The following is an 18,350-nucleotide window of genomic DNA, read 5'->3' on the forward strand; positions in this document are numbered from 1 at the left end:
AAAGAAAAGGGGACGTTTTTATTTATTTACGTTATGATTCAACAAGGATAACTTTCATATTGCTCATGAATCAACATGGATTAGTATCACAGTGAGACTGTATCTTGGACCGAAAGTATCTTGGATGTCGTATCTTGGCTGATGCTGAATCATACATTCCCTGTTTTTCTTTGAGCCAAGTACAAAGAGAGAGCTATCATGAACCAGTGAGCCAGGGATGGCAGTACCATTGTGTTATTAGCAATTTGTTCCCTCAAAGGCCTAAATTGCAACTGACCACCAATGGGGAACCAATATTATATGAGCTTATAAACTTATCGGCATTAGCATTAAAGTATTTAGAGAGAACTCATATAATTCCAGCTCGTCTTAAAATGATATTTGTTTTGAAGGTGACATTCCATATAGACAGGAAACAAGAGTCTTCCAAAAAACGTCGACAGACAGGATATGTCTTAATAGCACACACGTTCTGCATAAGGTCCCTCTCTAGTCTGCGTGTACGTCCCGTATGGCACCCTATTCCATATAGTGCACTACTTTTTACCAGGGCCCATTGGGACCTAATGTATATAGAGAATAGGGTGCCATTTGAGACGCAGCCTATACCTACCATCAGATGCTATGCTATCTTCTTTCGGTAGACATTTCTTTGTATCACAAATTATGACAGCAGGCCTGTCTTTCCATATTCCCTCTGACACTTCTCAGAGGATATTCTGGCTGAATTATGTCCTATTTGGAGGCAAGGCTCTCATGATATTAGAGGATTAAATCTGGATTTTGTTTTTAAACGATACAGTGCACACTAAGAAAAGAGGGTTCCTCAAGGGTTCTTTGGGAAAGATGATGGTTCTATGTGGAACCATAATGACTCAAATAACCCCTTTGAGCCCTTCAATGGTTCTTTGCAGTTCACAAAAGGGTTATTTGCTCTTTTAGGGCCATGATACATTGGTAATTTTTGGGGGCAATATTGCCAAGCAATTTAGCTGGCATTGGAGTGGGGTATGAGACACTGGATGCGCAATGAGCAACATGGACATGAATAATAGACTTCATATATTAACTTGAAACTGAACATGGTATGTATGTATTAATGTATCATGATAAAATAAGCAACATATGAGACATGAACGGCCAACATTTTACTCCAACATTGGAGTTAATTTTCTCTCGCTTGAGCTCAAAAGCCATTTTTTCCAAAATATTTTGGAAGAGCTGATCACGTGACCAATATCTGGCCTCTGTTTGGAGGATTCCTAAAAATTGCCCACTATGTGGCACTGCCGATCAAGATACGCCAGATAATAAAAAGTTGCTATTTTTCAAATGTAAACTAGTTGCAGCAACTAGTAAGATAAAAAAAACTGTGTATCATGGCCTTTAGTGATAATTAATATGTTGGGGCAGCAGCACGTATGAATATTTTGGGTAGTTCTATTTTTTTAACCGTGAGTGAGAGTAACATTCCAGTTTATGTAATCTGTTGTGTTATTCCATTAGATATGAACTATGACTATGGCCAATGATGGTGTCATGTGAAAGACTCACATATGTCTTATGTCAATTGAGAACTGATACCTAAATCAGTGGTTTGTAAACCCCAGATTTTCCAGAGCTAGCATACTTGATTCAACTTGTGAATTAATACAATAATATGACCTATGGAATTTGAACAATATAATAATTACGTTGGTAACCAGTTTATAATAGCAATAAGATACCTCAGGGTTTGTGGTATAATACCAATATACCATGGCTAAGGACTGTACCCGCGAAGGATAAACCGGTTTCTCGGGAATGGGCCCAAATCCCCATCATTTGCGTGAAGAAAAGACAGATGCATAGATAATTAACAGAGAGTAGCAGGGCGAATAGTCTGGGTGGCCATTTGCATAGATGTTTAGGAGTCTTATGGCTTGGGGGTAGAAGCTGTTTAGAAGCCTCTTGGACCTAGACTTGGGCTCTGGTAACACTTGCCGTGCGGTAGCAGAGAGATCAGTCTATGACTAGGGTGGCTAGAGTCTTTGACAATTTTTAGGGCCTTCCTCTGACACTGCCTGGTTTAAAGGTCCTGGATGGCAGGAAGCTTGGCCCCAGTGATGTACTGGGCCATACGCACTACCCTCTGTAGTGCCTTTACGGTCATAGGCCGAGCAGTTGCCATACCAGGCAGTGATGCAACCCGTCAGGATGCTCTTGATGGTGCAGCTGTAGAATCTTTTGAGGATCTGAGGACCCATGCCAAATATTTTCAGTCTTCTGAGGGGGAATAGGTTTTGTCGTGCCCTCTTCACGACTGTCTTGGTGTATTTGGACCATGTTAGTTTGTTGGTGATGTGGACGCTGATGTGGCGGATGTGTTGTTACCTACCCTTACCACCTGGGGGTGGCCCATCAGGAAGTCCAGGATCCAGTTTGCAGAGGGAGGTGTTTAGTCCCAAGGTCCTTAGCTTAGTGATGAGCTTTGAGGGCACTATGGTGTTGAACGCTGAGCTTGAGTCAATGAATAGCATTCTCATATAGGTGTTCCTTTTGTCCTGGTGTGAAAGGGCAGTGTGGAGTGCAATAGAGATTGCATCTGCTGTGGATCTCTTGGGGCGGTATGCAAATCGGAGTGGGTCTAAGGTTTCTGGGATAATGGTGTTGATGTGAGCCATGACCAGCCTTTCAAAACACTTCATGGCTACAAACGTGAGCGCTACAGGTCAGTAGTCATTTAGGCAGGTTACCTTGGTGTTCTTGAGCACAGGGACTATGGTGGTCTGCTTGAAACATGTTGGTATTACAGACTCGGACAGAGAGAGGTTGAAAATGTCAGTGAAGACACTTGCCAGTTGGTCAGCACATGCTCAGAGTACACGCCCTGGTAATCCATCTGGCCCTACGGCCTTGTGAATGTTGACCTGTTTAACGGTCTTTCTCGCATTGGCTGCGGAGAGCGCGATCAAACAGTCATCCAGAACAACTGATGCTCTCATGAATATTTCAATGTTACTTGCCTCGAAGCAAGCATAGAAGTAATTTTGCTCGTCTGGTAGGCTCGTGTCACTGGGCAGCTCGTGGCTGTGCTTCCCTTTGTGGTCTGTAATAGTTTGCAAGCCCTGCCACTTGCGACGAGCGTCGGAGCCGGTGTAGTATGATTCGATCTTAGTCCTGTATTGATGCTTTGTCGGAGGGCATCGCAGGATTTCTTATCAGCATCCGGGTTAGAGTCCTGCTCCTTAAGAGTGACAGCTCTACCCTTTAGCTCAGTGAGGATGTTGCCTGTAATCCATGGCTTCTGGTTGGGGTATGTACATACAGTCACTGTCGTGACGACATCATCAATTCACTTATTGATGAAGCCAGTGACTGATATGGTGTACTCCTCAATGCCATCGGAAGAATCCCGGAACATATTCCAGTCTGCTAGCAAAACAGTCCTGTAGTTTAGCTTCTGCTTAATCTGATCACAGAGTTGTACGAAATCTTCAGTTTCTTGACAATTTCTCACATGGAATAGCCTTAATTTCTCAGAACAAGAACAGCCTGATGAGTTCCAGAAGAAAGGTCTTTGTTTCTAGCCATTTTGAGCCTGTAATCAAACCCCCAAATGCTGATGCTCAAGATACTCAACTAGTCTAAAGGACCGTTTTATTGCTTTAATCAGCACAACAGTTTTCAGATCTGCTAACGTAATTGCAAAATTGTTTTCTAATGATCAATTAGCCTTTTAAAATGATAAACTTGGATTAGCTACCACAACGTGACATTGGAACACAGGAGTGATGATTGCTGATAATGGGCCTCTGTACGCCTATGTAGATATTCCATAAAAAATCTGCCGTTTCCAGCTACAATAGTCATTTACAACATTAACAGTGTCTACACTGTATTTCTGATCAATTTGATGTTATTTTAATGGACAAAAAAATTAGCTTTTATTTCAATAACAAGGACATTTCTATGTGACCCCAAACTTTTGAACAGTAGTGTGTACATCAACATCCAAAGTTTAATCTAGAATTGGCTTCTTCCTATTTCGCAAAAGAGCATCCTTCACTCATGCTGCCAAACATACCCTTGTAAAACTGACCATCCTACCAATCCTCGACTTCGGCAATGTCATTTACAAAATAGCCTCCAATACCCTACTCAATAAATTGGATGCAGTCTATCACAGTGCCATCCGTTTTGTCACCAAAGCCCCATATACTACCCATATACTACCTGTACGCTCGCGTTGGCTGGCCCTCGCTTCATACTCGTCGACAAACCCACTGGCTCCAGGTCATCTACAAGACCCTGCTAGGTAAAGTCCCCCTTATCTCAGCTCGCTGGTCACCATAGCAGCACCCAACTGTAGCACGCGCTCCAGCAGGTATAGCTCTCTGGTCACCCCCAAAACCAATTCTTCCTTTGGCCGCCACTCCTTCCGCTGCTAATGACTGGAACAAACTACAAAAATGACTGGAACTGGAAACACTTATCTCCCTCACTAGCTTTAAGCACCAGCTGTCAGAGCAGCTCACAGATTACTGCACCTGTACATAGCCCATCTATAAATTAGCCCAAACAACTACCTCTTTCCCTACTGTATTTATATATTTTTCTCCTTTGCACCCCATTATTTCTATCTCTACTTTGCACATTCTTCCACTGCAAATCAACCATTCCAGTGTTTTACTTGCTATATTGTATTTACTTCGCCACCATGGCCTTTTTTGCCTTTACCTCCCTTATCTCACCTCACTTGCTCACATTGTATATAGACTTATTTTTCTACTGTATTATTGACTATGTTTGTTTTACTCCATGTGTAACTCTGTGTTGTTGTATGTGTCGAACTGCTTTGCATAATCTTGGCCAGGTCGCAGTTGTAAATGAGAACTTGTTCTCAACTTGCCTACCTGGTTAAATAAAGGTGAAATAAATAATTAACAAAATATATTTAGGGGATACAACCATCCCAGCTCTGCAGATTTTGCTGCGAAGAGACAGAATCATTAAATGTTTCGTTTTGGTACTGACCATATGTAGATTGTTTGTGGTTGCAGGTTCAGGACTGGCTGAAGAAAAGCAACATTTACCTGGAGTTAATTCTGAAAATGTTTATCTTTAATTTACAATCTGTAGAAGCTATGAGAATAGAAAGGTTCCGGACTTTTGTGAAACATCACAGTTGAAAAAATATATGGCAAATAGAAATCAAAACGAAATGGTTTTCAGAGATAGATGGGAGGGGTTGAGGGTAGCTGAAGGATGGGACTAAAAACAAACAAATTATAACTAATGTAAAATATACTGTCCGTAAAATGTATATAGTATGTATAATCTGGAAGTAGAAGCCTAAGTGTTGTTGTCCATTAGTTTACTCCAATTAGGGGAGCGAGTGGTGGTATAGTTAGGGGAAAATGATAAAGGATAGTATATAACAAACCTAAAACATTTTCAAGGGAAAAAAAGAATGGTTAGTGGTAGAGCTGCAGACTCCAGACTATGTATGGCCTCCAGTAATTGGGATCTGCAACTTTCACCTCTGCATTTCCCGCCATCTATGAGTCTACCTCCTATCCTTCATGCCTATCTACGAGTAAACCATTTTTAAAGAGGGAGAATACCATTTTTAAACAGCATTTATTAGCAAGTAACAGAGAGTTTATTTAGGATAAATCACTTTAGCATCATGAGTCATTCAGGTGGTCACAGTCTCAACAACATGGCTGAAAGTAACACAGTAACATTAATTCAGTGGTACATCCATTCAGGTGTATTTCAGATTTTTATGAATCAGATGAGACCTTATCAATAGTTTTACACTTGTTCATAAAGTAACAGGGGATACTGCACACCTGAGAGGCACTTTAGTGTTTTATATCTCATAAAGGCTGAATAAGGAGAAATTACTATAGCACAGCTCTGAGACAGTACAATACATGAATTATGCTGTCCCAAACGTCAAGAGCGATAATATATCCATTACCACATGAAACGTAATGGGGGGAAAAAGATCAGACATTGATGAGAGGGGCATGATTAAATTCATTACATAATTTTCATGCAAACAGATCTTCTCCAAGTCATAATAAATCAAACTGAATTAATATAAAAATATAACTGGAAGATGCAATGCCGGGGATCAAGCTGTGGGCCCACTTTTCCACTATCAAGACAAATTGTATAAACTGCCCTAGGACGAGCTACTTCTGTACTCATTACCAAGCTTGCCAATTATCAGAGCTCAAAATCAAACAGATCACGCAATAGGCTTTTAATGTAATATTTTCCAAGAATCTTTCTCAAACAATATGGGTTCTATGAGTCAATGAGCTTGCATGAATTATTCTGTCCAACAATGCCACCATGTGGCCAAACTGAATCACACTTTATAACTTAGCTAGCTAGACTCATCGGTCTGAGTTAAAAAAGGATCAAGAGAGATAAACATGTGCCCGTTATAGTGCCATTGTTTGGTCGATCTGAAAATGTGCATAGATGTTGAGTCTTGACAGTGTTTGGAACATGTGTACCAAGTTGTTACAATACGATTATCGGTTTCGGATTTATATGCATTCATGTGCCAGAACACACCCACATGAATGTTTATTGATCAGTAGCAGCCATGTTGTTTGACATGCTGTCCTGGAAAAACATGTGAGAGCTTGGTCCATAGATGCCATGTATCAAGTGTTGTACAGATGTGTCATTTGGTGCCAGAGGAGTAATATTATTATTTATTTTTTTAAACAAAATTCTAAAATGGCAGAAAATCTATCATAGAGGACCTTCAGGGTCCTGGAGGCAAATCTGTTCCTTGTGAGGAGAGGGTCCTATGTAGCAAATTTTAGGACTCTTGGTCACACGGGGTGAGGGTTGTGACCTTTCAAAGTTAACATTTTCAATCGCTTGCTATAGTGCCACCATGTGGCCAATTGGCATGGCGTTGCATGAGAGGGTTTGGCCCTTGACCTTTTACCATCTTGCAAAGATCCACCTTCCTGGGCCAACTGACGTGAATTAGATTTTTCCCCCATACAATTTATGGAAGAACCCGAATAATAATAAACGGCATCAAATACAATTGGATTTCACCCAGATTTGTAGGCTTAGCCCCCTAACTACACAGTTGGGAGAGTGAGATTAGAGTGCACCCTTACAGTATATCTTTCTAGTCTAGTGTGTTCTGGTCATTAATATATTAGAAAAAGACAGAGGGGTCAGAGAGAGCGAAAGGGAGAAAAGTCTTTCTCTTCATCCATTATTCCATCTCATCATTCTCTCCTCACATCCTCATCCTTCCTCTCCTCAAACTACTAGAGTTGGATGGGGGTGGTTGCTGTTGAGCTAGAGAAATGGTAGAAGTTACCCTTAGTGCAGGTCTGGGACCAGTTTTGTTGTTGTAACCCCTAGTGGTTCAGGTTAGCATATGAAGATCTGACACTAGAATAGTGCTAGGGAGGTAACCTCTGACTGTAGCCCCAGGTTCTACCTCACAGCTTGGCTTTGCCTGGCTGCAACTGCAAACTCTGGAGCTTCATGGCCATTCCCATATTCCCTGTGATCTTCAGCTTGCCCTGGAAGAACGCCTAAGGATCAGAATAGAGAGTCAGTCATTAGAATCAAAACACAGAGAGAGAGAGAGAGAGCAAGCAAGACTAATTTCACAGATGCCTTTTGGGAGGGCATAGCACAAGACCATTTTTTATTAAACACACAAACACATATATTGCACACACAATTCATCTCTCCAAACAGTTGTTCATCAAAGTGAAGCCTCCATTTTGAGCAGTGGAAAGTAAATCACACTGCAGACAACACAATGAGGAAATACTCTTCTGGAGTGGGTCGGAAAACAAACCATTTTGAAATGATTCCTGACCTGCACTATACTCCGCTAGTGTGTGTTCCTGTCTGGTTTAAAGAGTTAAAAATTGAGAAATTAACATCAGTGTGGAGAGTGGGGCAGCAGCAGGATCTGCATATCCTGTGCCTTGTGTGCCTTGTGTGGCAGGCAGCACTAACACAGTGACCCTAACGGTTTTGGCACTGCACCCAGCGTGAGAAAAACCACTGGGAAGAGTGAAACCAGATTAACTAAACAGGCAGCCTTCATGGACAAATCTCTCCCCGCTGTATTGCCCAATATAGGCTACAGCTCAATAAGAGAGTGAGCACTAAGCATGCAGGCCTTCTCAGAGCTACAAGTGTGAACACGTTGTCTGATGTACTCAATGTACTTGTGTAATGTACACCCGGCTTAAGCAACAACGATAGACATCGTAATAGAAGCCCTGGAGGTTTCTTTGGTGAGACCGTAGTTCCAAAGACACACCTATCCTCCATTACAAAAGCACCATTATATAAAATGGGGGAAAACTAGAGAAGAAATGGACCATGGTCAACCTTTTGAACGATAGATAATAGTACAGTTGGATCTAAGGTAAACAAGTATGACATCATTGCACTATGAAGATCCCAACCCTCTTCCTGGAGAGCCATCCTCATGTCGATTTTTTGCTCCAACCCCAGTTGTAACTAACCTGGTGCAGCTTATCAACCAGCTAATTATTAAAAATCAGGTACGCTAGATTAGGGTTGGAGTGAAAACCTACAGTACGGTAGCTCTCCAGGAACAGGGTTGGAGAGTCCTGAACAAACCTTACAAATTCACAGCCGAGATCCTATACTACAATTTAGTATACAAAAGTCCATTCAAATCAGACATACCTACAGAGCAAATTAAAAGTAAAATAACACAGACATTGACACAGACGTTGACCGCAGCGTTACTCATATTGAACCCGTTCTTTTATTTTCCAGAACGTGTTCTACTTAAGAAACAATAAGGTTAATGGGCTCTTTTCTAAAGGGATCACCTATCAAGAGGCCAGTGTTGGGATCTGGCTAGTAAAGACTGTGCCCCATAGCAAAAGTCTAGACTGTGTTGATAAAGTTAATCAACATGTGAAGCGTTTTATCAAGAAAATTATGCCAAATACTTTAAAAAAATGTCAAGTCGGCTGAATGTCCTTTAGGTGGTGGACCACTCGATACACAGGCAAACTGTTGAGTGTGAAAAACCCAAGTGTTGAATGAAGTTCTTGACACAAACCGGTGCACCTGACACCTACTACCACACCCTGTTCAAAGGCACTTAAATCTTTTGTCTTGCTCATTCACCCTCTGAATGGCACACATACACAATCCTTGTCTCAATTGTCTCAAGGCTTGAAAATAACGTATTTAACCCATCTCCTCCCCTTCATCTACACAGATTTTTTTTTCACCTTTATTTAACCAGGTAAACTAGTTGAGAACAAGTTCTCATTTACAACTGCGACCTGGTCAAGATAAAACAAAGCAGTGCGACACAAACAACACTACAGAGTTACACATGGAAGAAACAAGCGTACAGTCAATAACACAATAGAAAAAAAGTGACATCAATAAGGGATCATAGCTTTCACCTGGTCAGTCTGTCATGGGAAAGAGCAGGTGTTCTTAATGTTTTGTATACTTAGCCTTCGGATAGTATTCAGACCCCTTAACTTTTCCACGTTTTGTTACATTACAGCCTTATTCTAAAATTGATTACATAGTTTTTCCCCCCTCATCAATCTACACACAATACCCCATAATGACACAGCAAAAACAGGTTTGTAGACATTTTTGCAAATGTATTTTTTTTTAAATAATTTTTTACAAGTATTCAGACCCTTTACGCAGTGCTTTGTTGAAGCACCCTTGGCAGCGATTACAGCCTCGCGTGTTCTTGGGTACAACGCTACAAGCTTGGCACACCTGTATTTGGGGAGTTTCTCCCATTCTTCTCTGCAGATCCTCTCAAGCTCTGTCAAGTTGGATGGGGAGCGTCGCTGCACAGCTATTTTCAAGTCTCTCCAAAGATGTTCGATTGGGTTCAAGTCCAGGCTCTGGCTGGGCCACTCAAGGACATTCAGAGACTTTTCCCGAAGCCACTCCTGCATTGTGTTGGCTGTGTGCTTAGGGTCGCTGCCCTGTTGGAAGGTGAACCTTCACCCAAGTCTGAGGTTCTGAGCGCTCTGGAGCAAATTATCATCAAGGATCTCTCTGTACTTTGCTCCGTTAATCTTTGCCTCGATCTTGACTAGTCTCCCAGTCCCTGCCACTGAAAAACATCGCCACAGCATGATGCTGCCACCACCTTGCTTCACCATAGGGATGGTGCCAAGTTTCCTCCAGGTGTGACGCTTGGCATTCAGGCTAAATAGTTCAATCTTGGTTTCATCAGAACAGAGAATCTTGTTTCTCATGGTCTGAGAGTCCTTTAGGTGCCTTTTAGCAAACTCCAAGCGGACTGTCATTTGCCTTTTACAGGTGTGTGGCTTCCATCTGGCCACTCTACCATAAAGGCCTGATTGGTGGAGTGCTGCAGAGATCTTTGTCCTTCTGGAAGGTTCTCCCATCTCCACAGAGGTACTTTAGAGCTCTGGCAGAGTGACCATCGGGTTCTTGGTCACCTCCCTGACCAAGGCCCTTCTCCCCTGATTGTTCAGTTTGGCCAGGCGGCCAGCTCTAGGAAGATCCTTGTTGGTTCCAAACTTCTTCTATTTAAGAATGATGGAGGCCACTGTGTTCTTTGGGACCTTCAATGCTGCAGAAATGTTTTGGTACACTTCCCCAGATCTGTGCCTCGACAAATTGCTGTCTCGGAGCTCTACAGACAATTTCTTCAACCTCTTGGCTTGGTTTTTGCTCTGACACGTACTTTCAACTGTGGGACCTTATATTGATGTGTGTCCCTTTCCAAAACATGTCTAAACAATTGAAATGGACTCAATTAAGTTGTAGAAACATCTCAAGGATGCTTAATGGAAACAGGATGCACCTGAGCTCAATTTCAAGTCTCATAGCATAGGGTCTGAAATCTTTTGTAAATAAGGTATCAGTTTTTTAAAAAGTGTGTAGATTGCTGGGTAAAAAAAAAATGTACTACTTTTTTTTGAATAAGGCTGAAACATAACAAAATGTGGAAAAAGTCAAAGGGCCTGAATACTATTCCGAAAGGATCTGTACAGTATGTATATAACATTCTGTTGGTGGCAAGAATTTTGTATAATCATTTAAATGTAAAAACTCTGTTTTGAAGCTTGTTAGCTAGCGTACTGTTAGCCAGTATGTCTGACTGGCTGGCTTGTTGGCTGGCTGACTTGACTAAAGAAATTAAGTCAAATGAGAGGTCATGAAGAGCAGGAGTACAGCCCACGCCATTGTGTAAAACCTAAATATTGAAATGGACCAATTAGAATATAGACAGCCTCCCTCACACCCATAAGTCTAAGAAGATTGTTTAAGTTTGCAAACTTAAACAAAGAGACTGACTAAAATACAGGATATCAACTCCCTAAAATAATAACAGCAGAAGTCCGCTACTAACAACTATGGGGGAAAAGAGTTTGTTGAGTCTAATCACGCCACACTAATGCCAGGTAATACTTACTGTCTGTGGGTTCATTTTCCCCGTCATCAAGGACAGCAGGTCTGCATCCAACATGGCAATAGTGCAGTCCGCTTTCTTTGCTAGAAGGGGAGAACGAGGAGAGGAAGAGGCGAGCAAGAATGGGAGAAATACAGAGAGACCACAACAATCACAATACAGCCTGTGAAAATACAACTAGCTTTTTACATTCTTACTGTCAATGTGGACGAAACCTCTCATTCTGACCTGTCGTTGTGGACACAGCCCTTGCTGTTCTTACCTGTGTCATTATGAACGCAACCCTTGCCATTCTTCACGTCCACTATCCAGGTCGCCTCTTCACCATCCGGACCATCCTTTACCTTGAAGGCAAACACCCCCCCAATCTTCTTCACAAATGACTCCCCATCCTACAAGGTAGTATAAGTCATAAGAATGATAATCAGTACTATATCCTAATGTCATGTCCAAATATGGGGGAAAAAAAGGACTGATGTCAGGCAACGGCAAAAATAAATAAATGTATCCCTAACAAGGCATTTAATATTTAGTTAAACCATTCTTTGATCCATGGGCTTTTTAAAATCATTAAAAGAACTGCAAAGAATTAACTGAAAACACACACTGAAAATACACATAATAAATCATGCATTAATGATCAATTAGGCTACTGGAAAACAATTTTCTGAACATGTGTAACAAGGAATAGAATGTTTGTCTTCCTGTAACTACATATTCTCACAGTCCAGATAGGTTTCAATATTGTATTAATCTGTGGATTATCAGATACATAGTAGTAGAATACCATTACAGCAAAACAGAGATCCTAATGGGAACCAGATAGCCAGCACTACTCCACTGCTGCCAGACAGACTTGTAAAATCTAAAGTAGGACAAGAGATTAATGATGCACCGATATGACATTTTTGTCCTATTCCGATTTCCAATATTTACCTTGCAAAAAAAAAACAGATACCGATAACCGATATTAAACATTTTAGCGGCCTTTTAAGCATTCTAGTACAATTAAATAGTTAACACACACACACAGACGCAGTGGTCTAAGGCCCTGCATTTCAGTGCAAGAGGCGTCACTACAGTCCCTGGTTCGAATCCAGGCGGTATCACATCCGGTCGTGATTGGGAGTCCCATAGGGCGGCGCACAATTGGTCCAGCGTCACCTGGTTTGGCCGTCATTGTAAATAAGAATTTGTTCTTAACTGACTTGTCTAGTTAAATAAAAATGACACACACACACACACACACTTATCAAAAATATATTTTGTTGTTATTTACGTATCTACCCATTACCAGAAAAACATCATCAAAACCTATTTCTTTCACTTACGTGCTGCGCCGTTTCGTTGTTCATTTGTTCAGTCATTTCATCCTCAACCAGGATTTCTATGGGATGCCGTTTGGGTATTTGCGTGTCAGAAAATATACTATTTAACAGTTCAAATAACACTATTTGATGTGTCAAATAAGCTTGTTGACCAATCAGGACCTGAATATGACTGCACGTCACATAATAATTTAAACGGGTTCACACATGTTTTGATGTAGTTATTACACATTGATTACACTATCACTCGTATTTCATATGTCACAAGGATTCATCGGTACGTATGCTATGATGCTGGAAAAGTTGTATCGCGCACCTACAGTGCTGGTCATAAAAAAAGCTAGCTAGCTCATGGATGCAAACAATGTTCTTCCCCAAAAACATAGCAAAACGACATCCTGTTTCAATAGCTATAGTTAGCTAGCTACCTATATAGCTAGGTGTCATCTAAAAATAACCCTAATTTATAAGACAGTTCTTATTTGATTAAATGGTGGTCGGACCCATCTATGTGAAGCTAGCCAAAGTAAGGATTAGCCACAATAGTGGAATTGTATGCATAATTCTACTATTTGTATTCATTTGCATTACTTTCAATGACATACCTTTATTTTGAACCAAACTGCAAATTCCAATATTGGGCCTTATCCTTATTGTGGCTAGCTTCACAACACATAACCCAGTGCGGTCAAGCCTCACCAGCCAGATGAAGCTACCTGGCTGCTTATAACGTTAGCTTTGGGCAAAAGGGTTAGGTAGCTGGCTAGCTATGTATTTTCATGAACTGAAGTTCAATTTCAATAGGCGAACAAGTGGCTACCTAGCTAATACTTACTTACAAGGATTCCTAAACCATTGCTAAGAATAATGAAAATGACTGCAGGTTCTACTGCAGGTTTTCAGGCTGGTTGTAATTGCTGTGGCTAAAGCTAGCTACCCCAGAAGTTGCAGTCGCGGTATTGTAAACACATCGTTCGTGGCCGGTGTTTGCAGACTTTTTTGTACATCTTTTTTAACACGCAAAGACCCAAACGGCATTCCATAGTATGTATGTCGTGAAGCTAACAGCAGTGATGCTATTACTGTGTAACGCCGATAGGGAACTATCTGAAAAATAGCTCACTTGGTAGCATGTACCGGTGCTCGACCAGTTGGCAAAAGCCAACATCACCCACGACAGAGAATGGTTGATTGTCAATGGCAATGAATTCCATTATCTTGGCTTTAATGGATTTCGCCTTGGAGTTGTCTCACTGAAATGTTGTTACTCTTTGAAATGACTGCTCGATCCACACAGCAGACATTGTGGGCTAGATTTTACATGGCATCATTATGTCATGTACCTACATTATATAGGTATGCACGTCAGCTTTGACATCGGTTTTGCACAATGGGGCATTAAACTAGACGTTGGGCTGATACCGATGTTGGCATTTTTAGCTAATATCGACCGATTCCGATATGTTCACTGATATATCGTGCATCCCTACAAGAGATGAATGTTACACATCCAGAGTCAAAAGAGTTGCAGACTAGTTTGGTTCCGTTTATTTCTGTCTGTGTAATAGAGGTCTAGTTGTGTATTTTGGACCCAACAGCACTGCTGTTCACTGATGGCTAGGCTGTGTTAAGGCGAGAGAGAGATAGCGAGAAACTGAGATGGCGAGAGAGAGCAAGTGAGGGGGAGAGAGATCTGCCATCATCTAGCTTGTGATGTTTATAGTAGTAATGAGGTCAGAAGGAGCAAAGCAGCTGCCAATAAACACAAAACTTTATAGAATGCAGGACCATTTATCTGATTGGTTCAAACAACATAACTTTATCATTGTATGACATGGAGAAAAGCCTGTTTCCGGGAAGGGATCCATGTGTGCTGCAGTCGAAGTGGAAAGAGAAATGGAAATAGGTTGTCTCCTTCATGTAGTACGGTATGATCAAGATGAATAAGACTCATATGGCTGTAGTGTGGAGGAAATGGATCAGAGGTCACAATATACACATTTTCAGTGAAAAGGAACAGAAAAGAGGTCTAAACATGTTGGTGTGAAAACAGGATTTGCAGCATAACAGGTTTGCAGCATAAGCAGGTTTGCAGCATAAGCAGGAGAAATTCCAATAGCCATTGTTTCATTTTATGCCATTTTAGCCTGCTTTAGAGGATGAAGCAATAATTGATAACTGAAACAGATAACACACAGTAATGAAGATACCTCCTCCAGCTTCTTTTTTATCTCCTGGAAGACTGCATAGGCCTTGAACCTCTCCAAGCTGCTCTCTGCATTGGTGTTAACTGCCTGGATTCTCTGGGAGCTGAGAGAGGAGAGAGAGAAAGAGAGAGTGAGGGGGAGAATGAGAGAGAGAGACACATAATGGACAGAGGGCATGACATACAGAGCCTGTGAGATAGGCTGCAACTATAACAAGCCAATTAGGATTATTCAGCAGGAGAAAAGAGATATAGCATGGGGGTAGATCACCCAGGCTAAAGAGACAGAGTCCTCATTACATAAGGCTCTTGCCACAGTCACAAGTAGCTACTTTTAGCAACACTAGTACTTACACACTAACGTTGCAAGATATTAGCTTGCAAAAAAAAACAGAACAGTCCTCCAAAGGCCAGGAGTTAAATCTAATTCAATTTACTATTCAGATTGTCCGTAGGGTAGGTCCTTGTGCAGGACATTTTTTTTAAAATCTGCTTCTTTCTGCAGGTATGTTGTAGACTCACTTCCTCTCTGCTTACTTTATATTAAAATAAAAGTCCTGCACGTGCACCATACCTGCACAAAAAAGCAAGACTTTTATTTTGACATGAGGTAAGCAGAGAGGAACTGAATGAGTCTCCAACAGACACACATTTGGAAATTCTGTTTAATTATACATTCCATTCTGTTTTTCTCAAATTCCCTACTGCACAAGGGCTCAAGCATACAGACAATCAACAGAATAAGTTGGAATGTAATTCGATTTAACTTCTGGCTTCCTGCGAACTATTGCGTTTTTTTTTACAAGCTAAGTCACAACATGATGGTATCAATGACTGACATCCACTGTGAGAGCAGTCCAAATGCAGAGCAGAATGATGTAAGTTGTAGAAAGGGGTTGGCTCTTTGATTACATAATTAGACTAAAGTTGACCTACATCTAAACGCAATATTATGAATGTGGTGTGAAAGTAATAGCAGTGGCTAAAGTTAATAGCTAGTAAGTATATGGATAAATAAAGATGGATTCCATAGGAATATAATATAATACTTGTCAGGTTGTTATCTTGTTATTATTACACAAGTCATGTGTTAGCACAGCAGTTGTCATTGTTTTCAAAGAGCTAGCCAATGAGCTAGCAAGCAGCTAGCATAGCTCCACACTTGCATTTCACAAGGTTGACCCGTTCCAGATGAATAACGCGAGGAAACGAGTGGCAATTAAATGGCTGTGATAATGTTACTCATTTGAAGTATTTCTCACCTTACAAACTGTGATTCGCGCATTTTGAAATTTGAAACAACCATTTTCAAACAGGCCGATGCAGCTCTTATGCTTGCTGTGTTGTGAATAAACTTTGTAACCGGAATTCCTTATTATGTTTCTCTGCGAGACCCTACATGTCAATAGCCGAGAAGGCGATGATTTGATCTTCAATGCAGAGTTCTACTACACTGTTCCTTGGAGCCAAAGATTTTGATTCTGTTTCTTTTTCTCAAAAAAAACAGCCGAATTTGCTCTCAGCCTATCTGACCAAATAACTAACATCTTTGTTCGTGTGTTGATGAGTATTATTGGCCACTATTCCAATCACACGATCTTATTCTGACAACTAATTTCACTTATAAGCCTTGCTCTTTTTATGCAATATTATTTTTTAAATTGTATTTATTTAATGGTTTTATTTTTAATAAAACATATGTAAGACATTTATATTGCAAACCATTTTTTAAATAGATTGTCGAAAATTGAAATTGTCTTGTCCCTCGCGTCATAAGTCGTGGTTTAGTGACATATTTTGAGTTAGAAAATACATTTTTCTACCACTTTAAAACCTGTTAAACTCTGAGCGGTTGTTTTGGGTAATGTACAAGGCCTGGTGAGTATGGGGGTACACCCTCCAAATTAAAAAATAAAGTAAAATATTCATCATAAAATAGAAAGTGACAAATCATTTGAAAGCTACAGCCTTGTCTTCTTGGATATTGAACTCAAATCTTACTACTGGCAAGTCATAAGAATCTCCTCCCTCCCCCATAAAGGGTGGCAGGTAGCCTAGCGGTTAAGAGTGTTGGGCCAGTACCCGAAAGGTCGCTGGATCGAATCCTCAAGCCGACTAGGTGAAAAATCTGTCGATGTGCCCTTGAGTGAGCCACTTAACCCTAATTGCTCTTGTAAGTCGCTCTGGATAAAAATGTGTGCTAAATTACTAAAATTTAAATGTCATAGAGTTGAATGGCTGTGATAGGAGGAAACTGAGAATGGATCAACGACATTGTAGTTACTACACAATACTAACCTAATTGACGGGGGGGAAATAAGGAAGCCTGTACAGAATAATACTGTAGTAATACTGCAAAAGATTTCTGGATAAAAAAGAAACAGAATGGAACTAAGCACAGGCAAAATCCTAGAGAAAAACCTGGTTCATTCTGCTTTCCACCAGATACTGGGAGATTAGTTCACCTTTCAGCTGGACAATAACCTAAAACACAAACAAAATGTGGAATAAGTCATGGGGTATGAATACTTTCTGAAGGTTACTGTAAACAGGAGTAATAGTAACCAGTATCTGGATAAATAGATAGATACTAATGGTAATGGAAATCAATAAGCAATGAATTGCAGCGTAGTGGTAGTAAAAAATAGAATCAATAATAATTTTAGCGGCAGGTGTGAGGGGGAGCAGTAGTTGTTAGCCATCAAAACTTATCGGGATTTTCGCCTGTCGGATAGGATTAAATGCATAGGAATAGAATGAACGAATTGTTGACTTGAATGTGGACTCCCGTTCTATTCATTATATTTCTATGCATTTAATCCTATCCAATAGGCGAAATCCAGATAGATAACATCCCTGGGGATAAAACCTGTACCGCCTGCCGGACGGGAAGCATGGAGAGCAGTCCACGTCTCGGGTGGCTGAAGTCTTTGCAATTTTTCGGGCCCATCTCAGACACGGCTTGGCATGTACGTCCTGGATGCCTGGGCGCTCACCCCCAGTGATGCGCTGGACCGTCCGCACCACCCTCTGTAGGGCCTTCCGAGACCGGTGCAGTTGCCATACCAAAAGGTGACACAACCAGTAAGGATCCTCTCGATGGTGCAATTGTAAAGTCCCTAAGGATCTGAGGGGCCAAGCCAAATCGTTTCAGCCTCCTCAGGGAGAAGAAGCACTGTCGTGCCTTCTTCACGACTGTGCTTGTTTGAGAGGACCCTGTTAAGTCCTCAGTGATGTGGACACAGAGGAACTTGAAGCTCTTGGCCCTTTCCACTGCGACCCCGTCAATGTGGATGACGGGGCCGCAGAGTGGATGATATATATATATATACATATCATCTTTGATATATATAAT

At 41.0% G+C, this 18,350-nt stretch overlaps 1 protein-coding gene across 1 annotated transcript; it reads right to left on the minus strand.

Moving 5' to 3' along the window:
• Nucleotides 1-5,603: 5,603 nt before the first annotated feature.
• Nucleotides 5,604-16,528, minus strand: LOC109898109 (non-specific lipid-transfer protein-like). Its single transcript, XM_020492912.2, has 5 exons — nucleotides 16,258-16,528; nucleotides 15,000-15,099; nucleotides 11,724-11,853; nucleotides 11,465-11,544; nucleotides 5,604-7,571 (listed from the first exon to the last, which is right to left on the minus strand). The coding sequence occupies exons 1-5, from the start codon at nucleotides 16,299-16,301 to the stop codon at nucleotides 7,476-7,478; spliced, it is 450 nt and encodes a 149-aa protein (XP_020348501.1). The 5' UTR covers nucleotides 16,302-16,528; the 3' UTR covers nucleotides 5,604-7,475.
• Between the last annotated feature and the right edge of the window lie 1,822 nt (nucleotides 16,529-18,350).

Source organism: Oncorhynchus kisutch, linkage group LG10 (assembly GCF_002021735.2).
Source record: "Oncorhynchus kisutch isolate 150728-3 linkage group LG10, Okis_V2, whole genome shotgun sequence".
NCBI classification, from domain to species: Eukaryota; Metazoa; Chordata; class Actinopteri; order Salmoniformes; family Salmonidae; genus Oncorhynchus; species Oncorhynchus kisutch.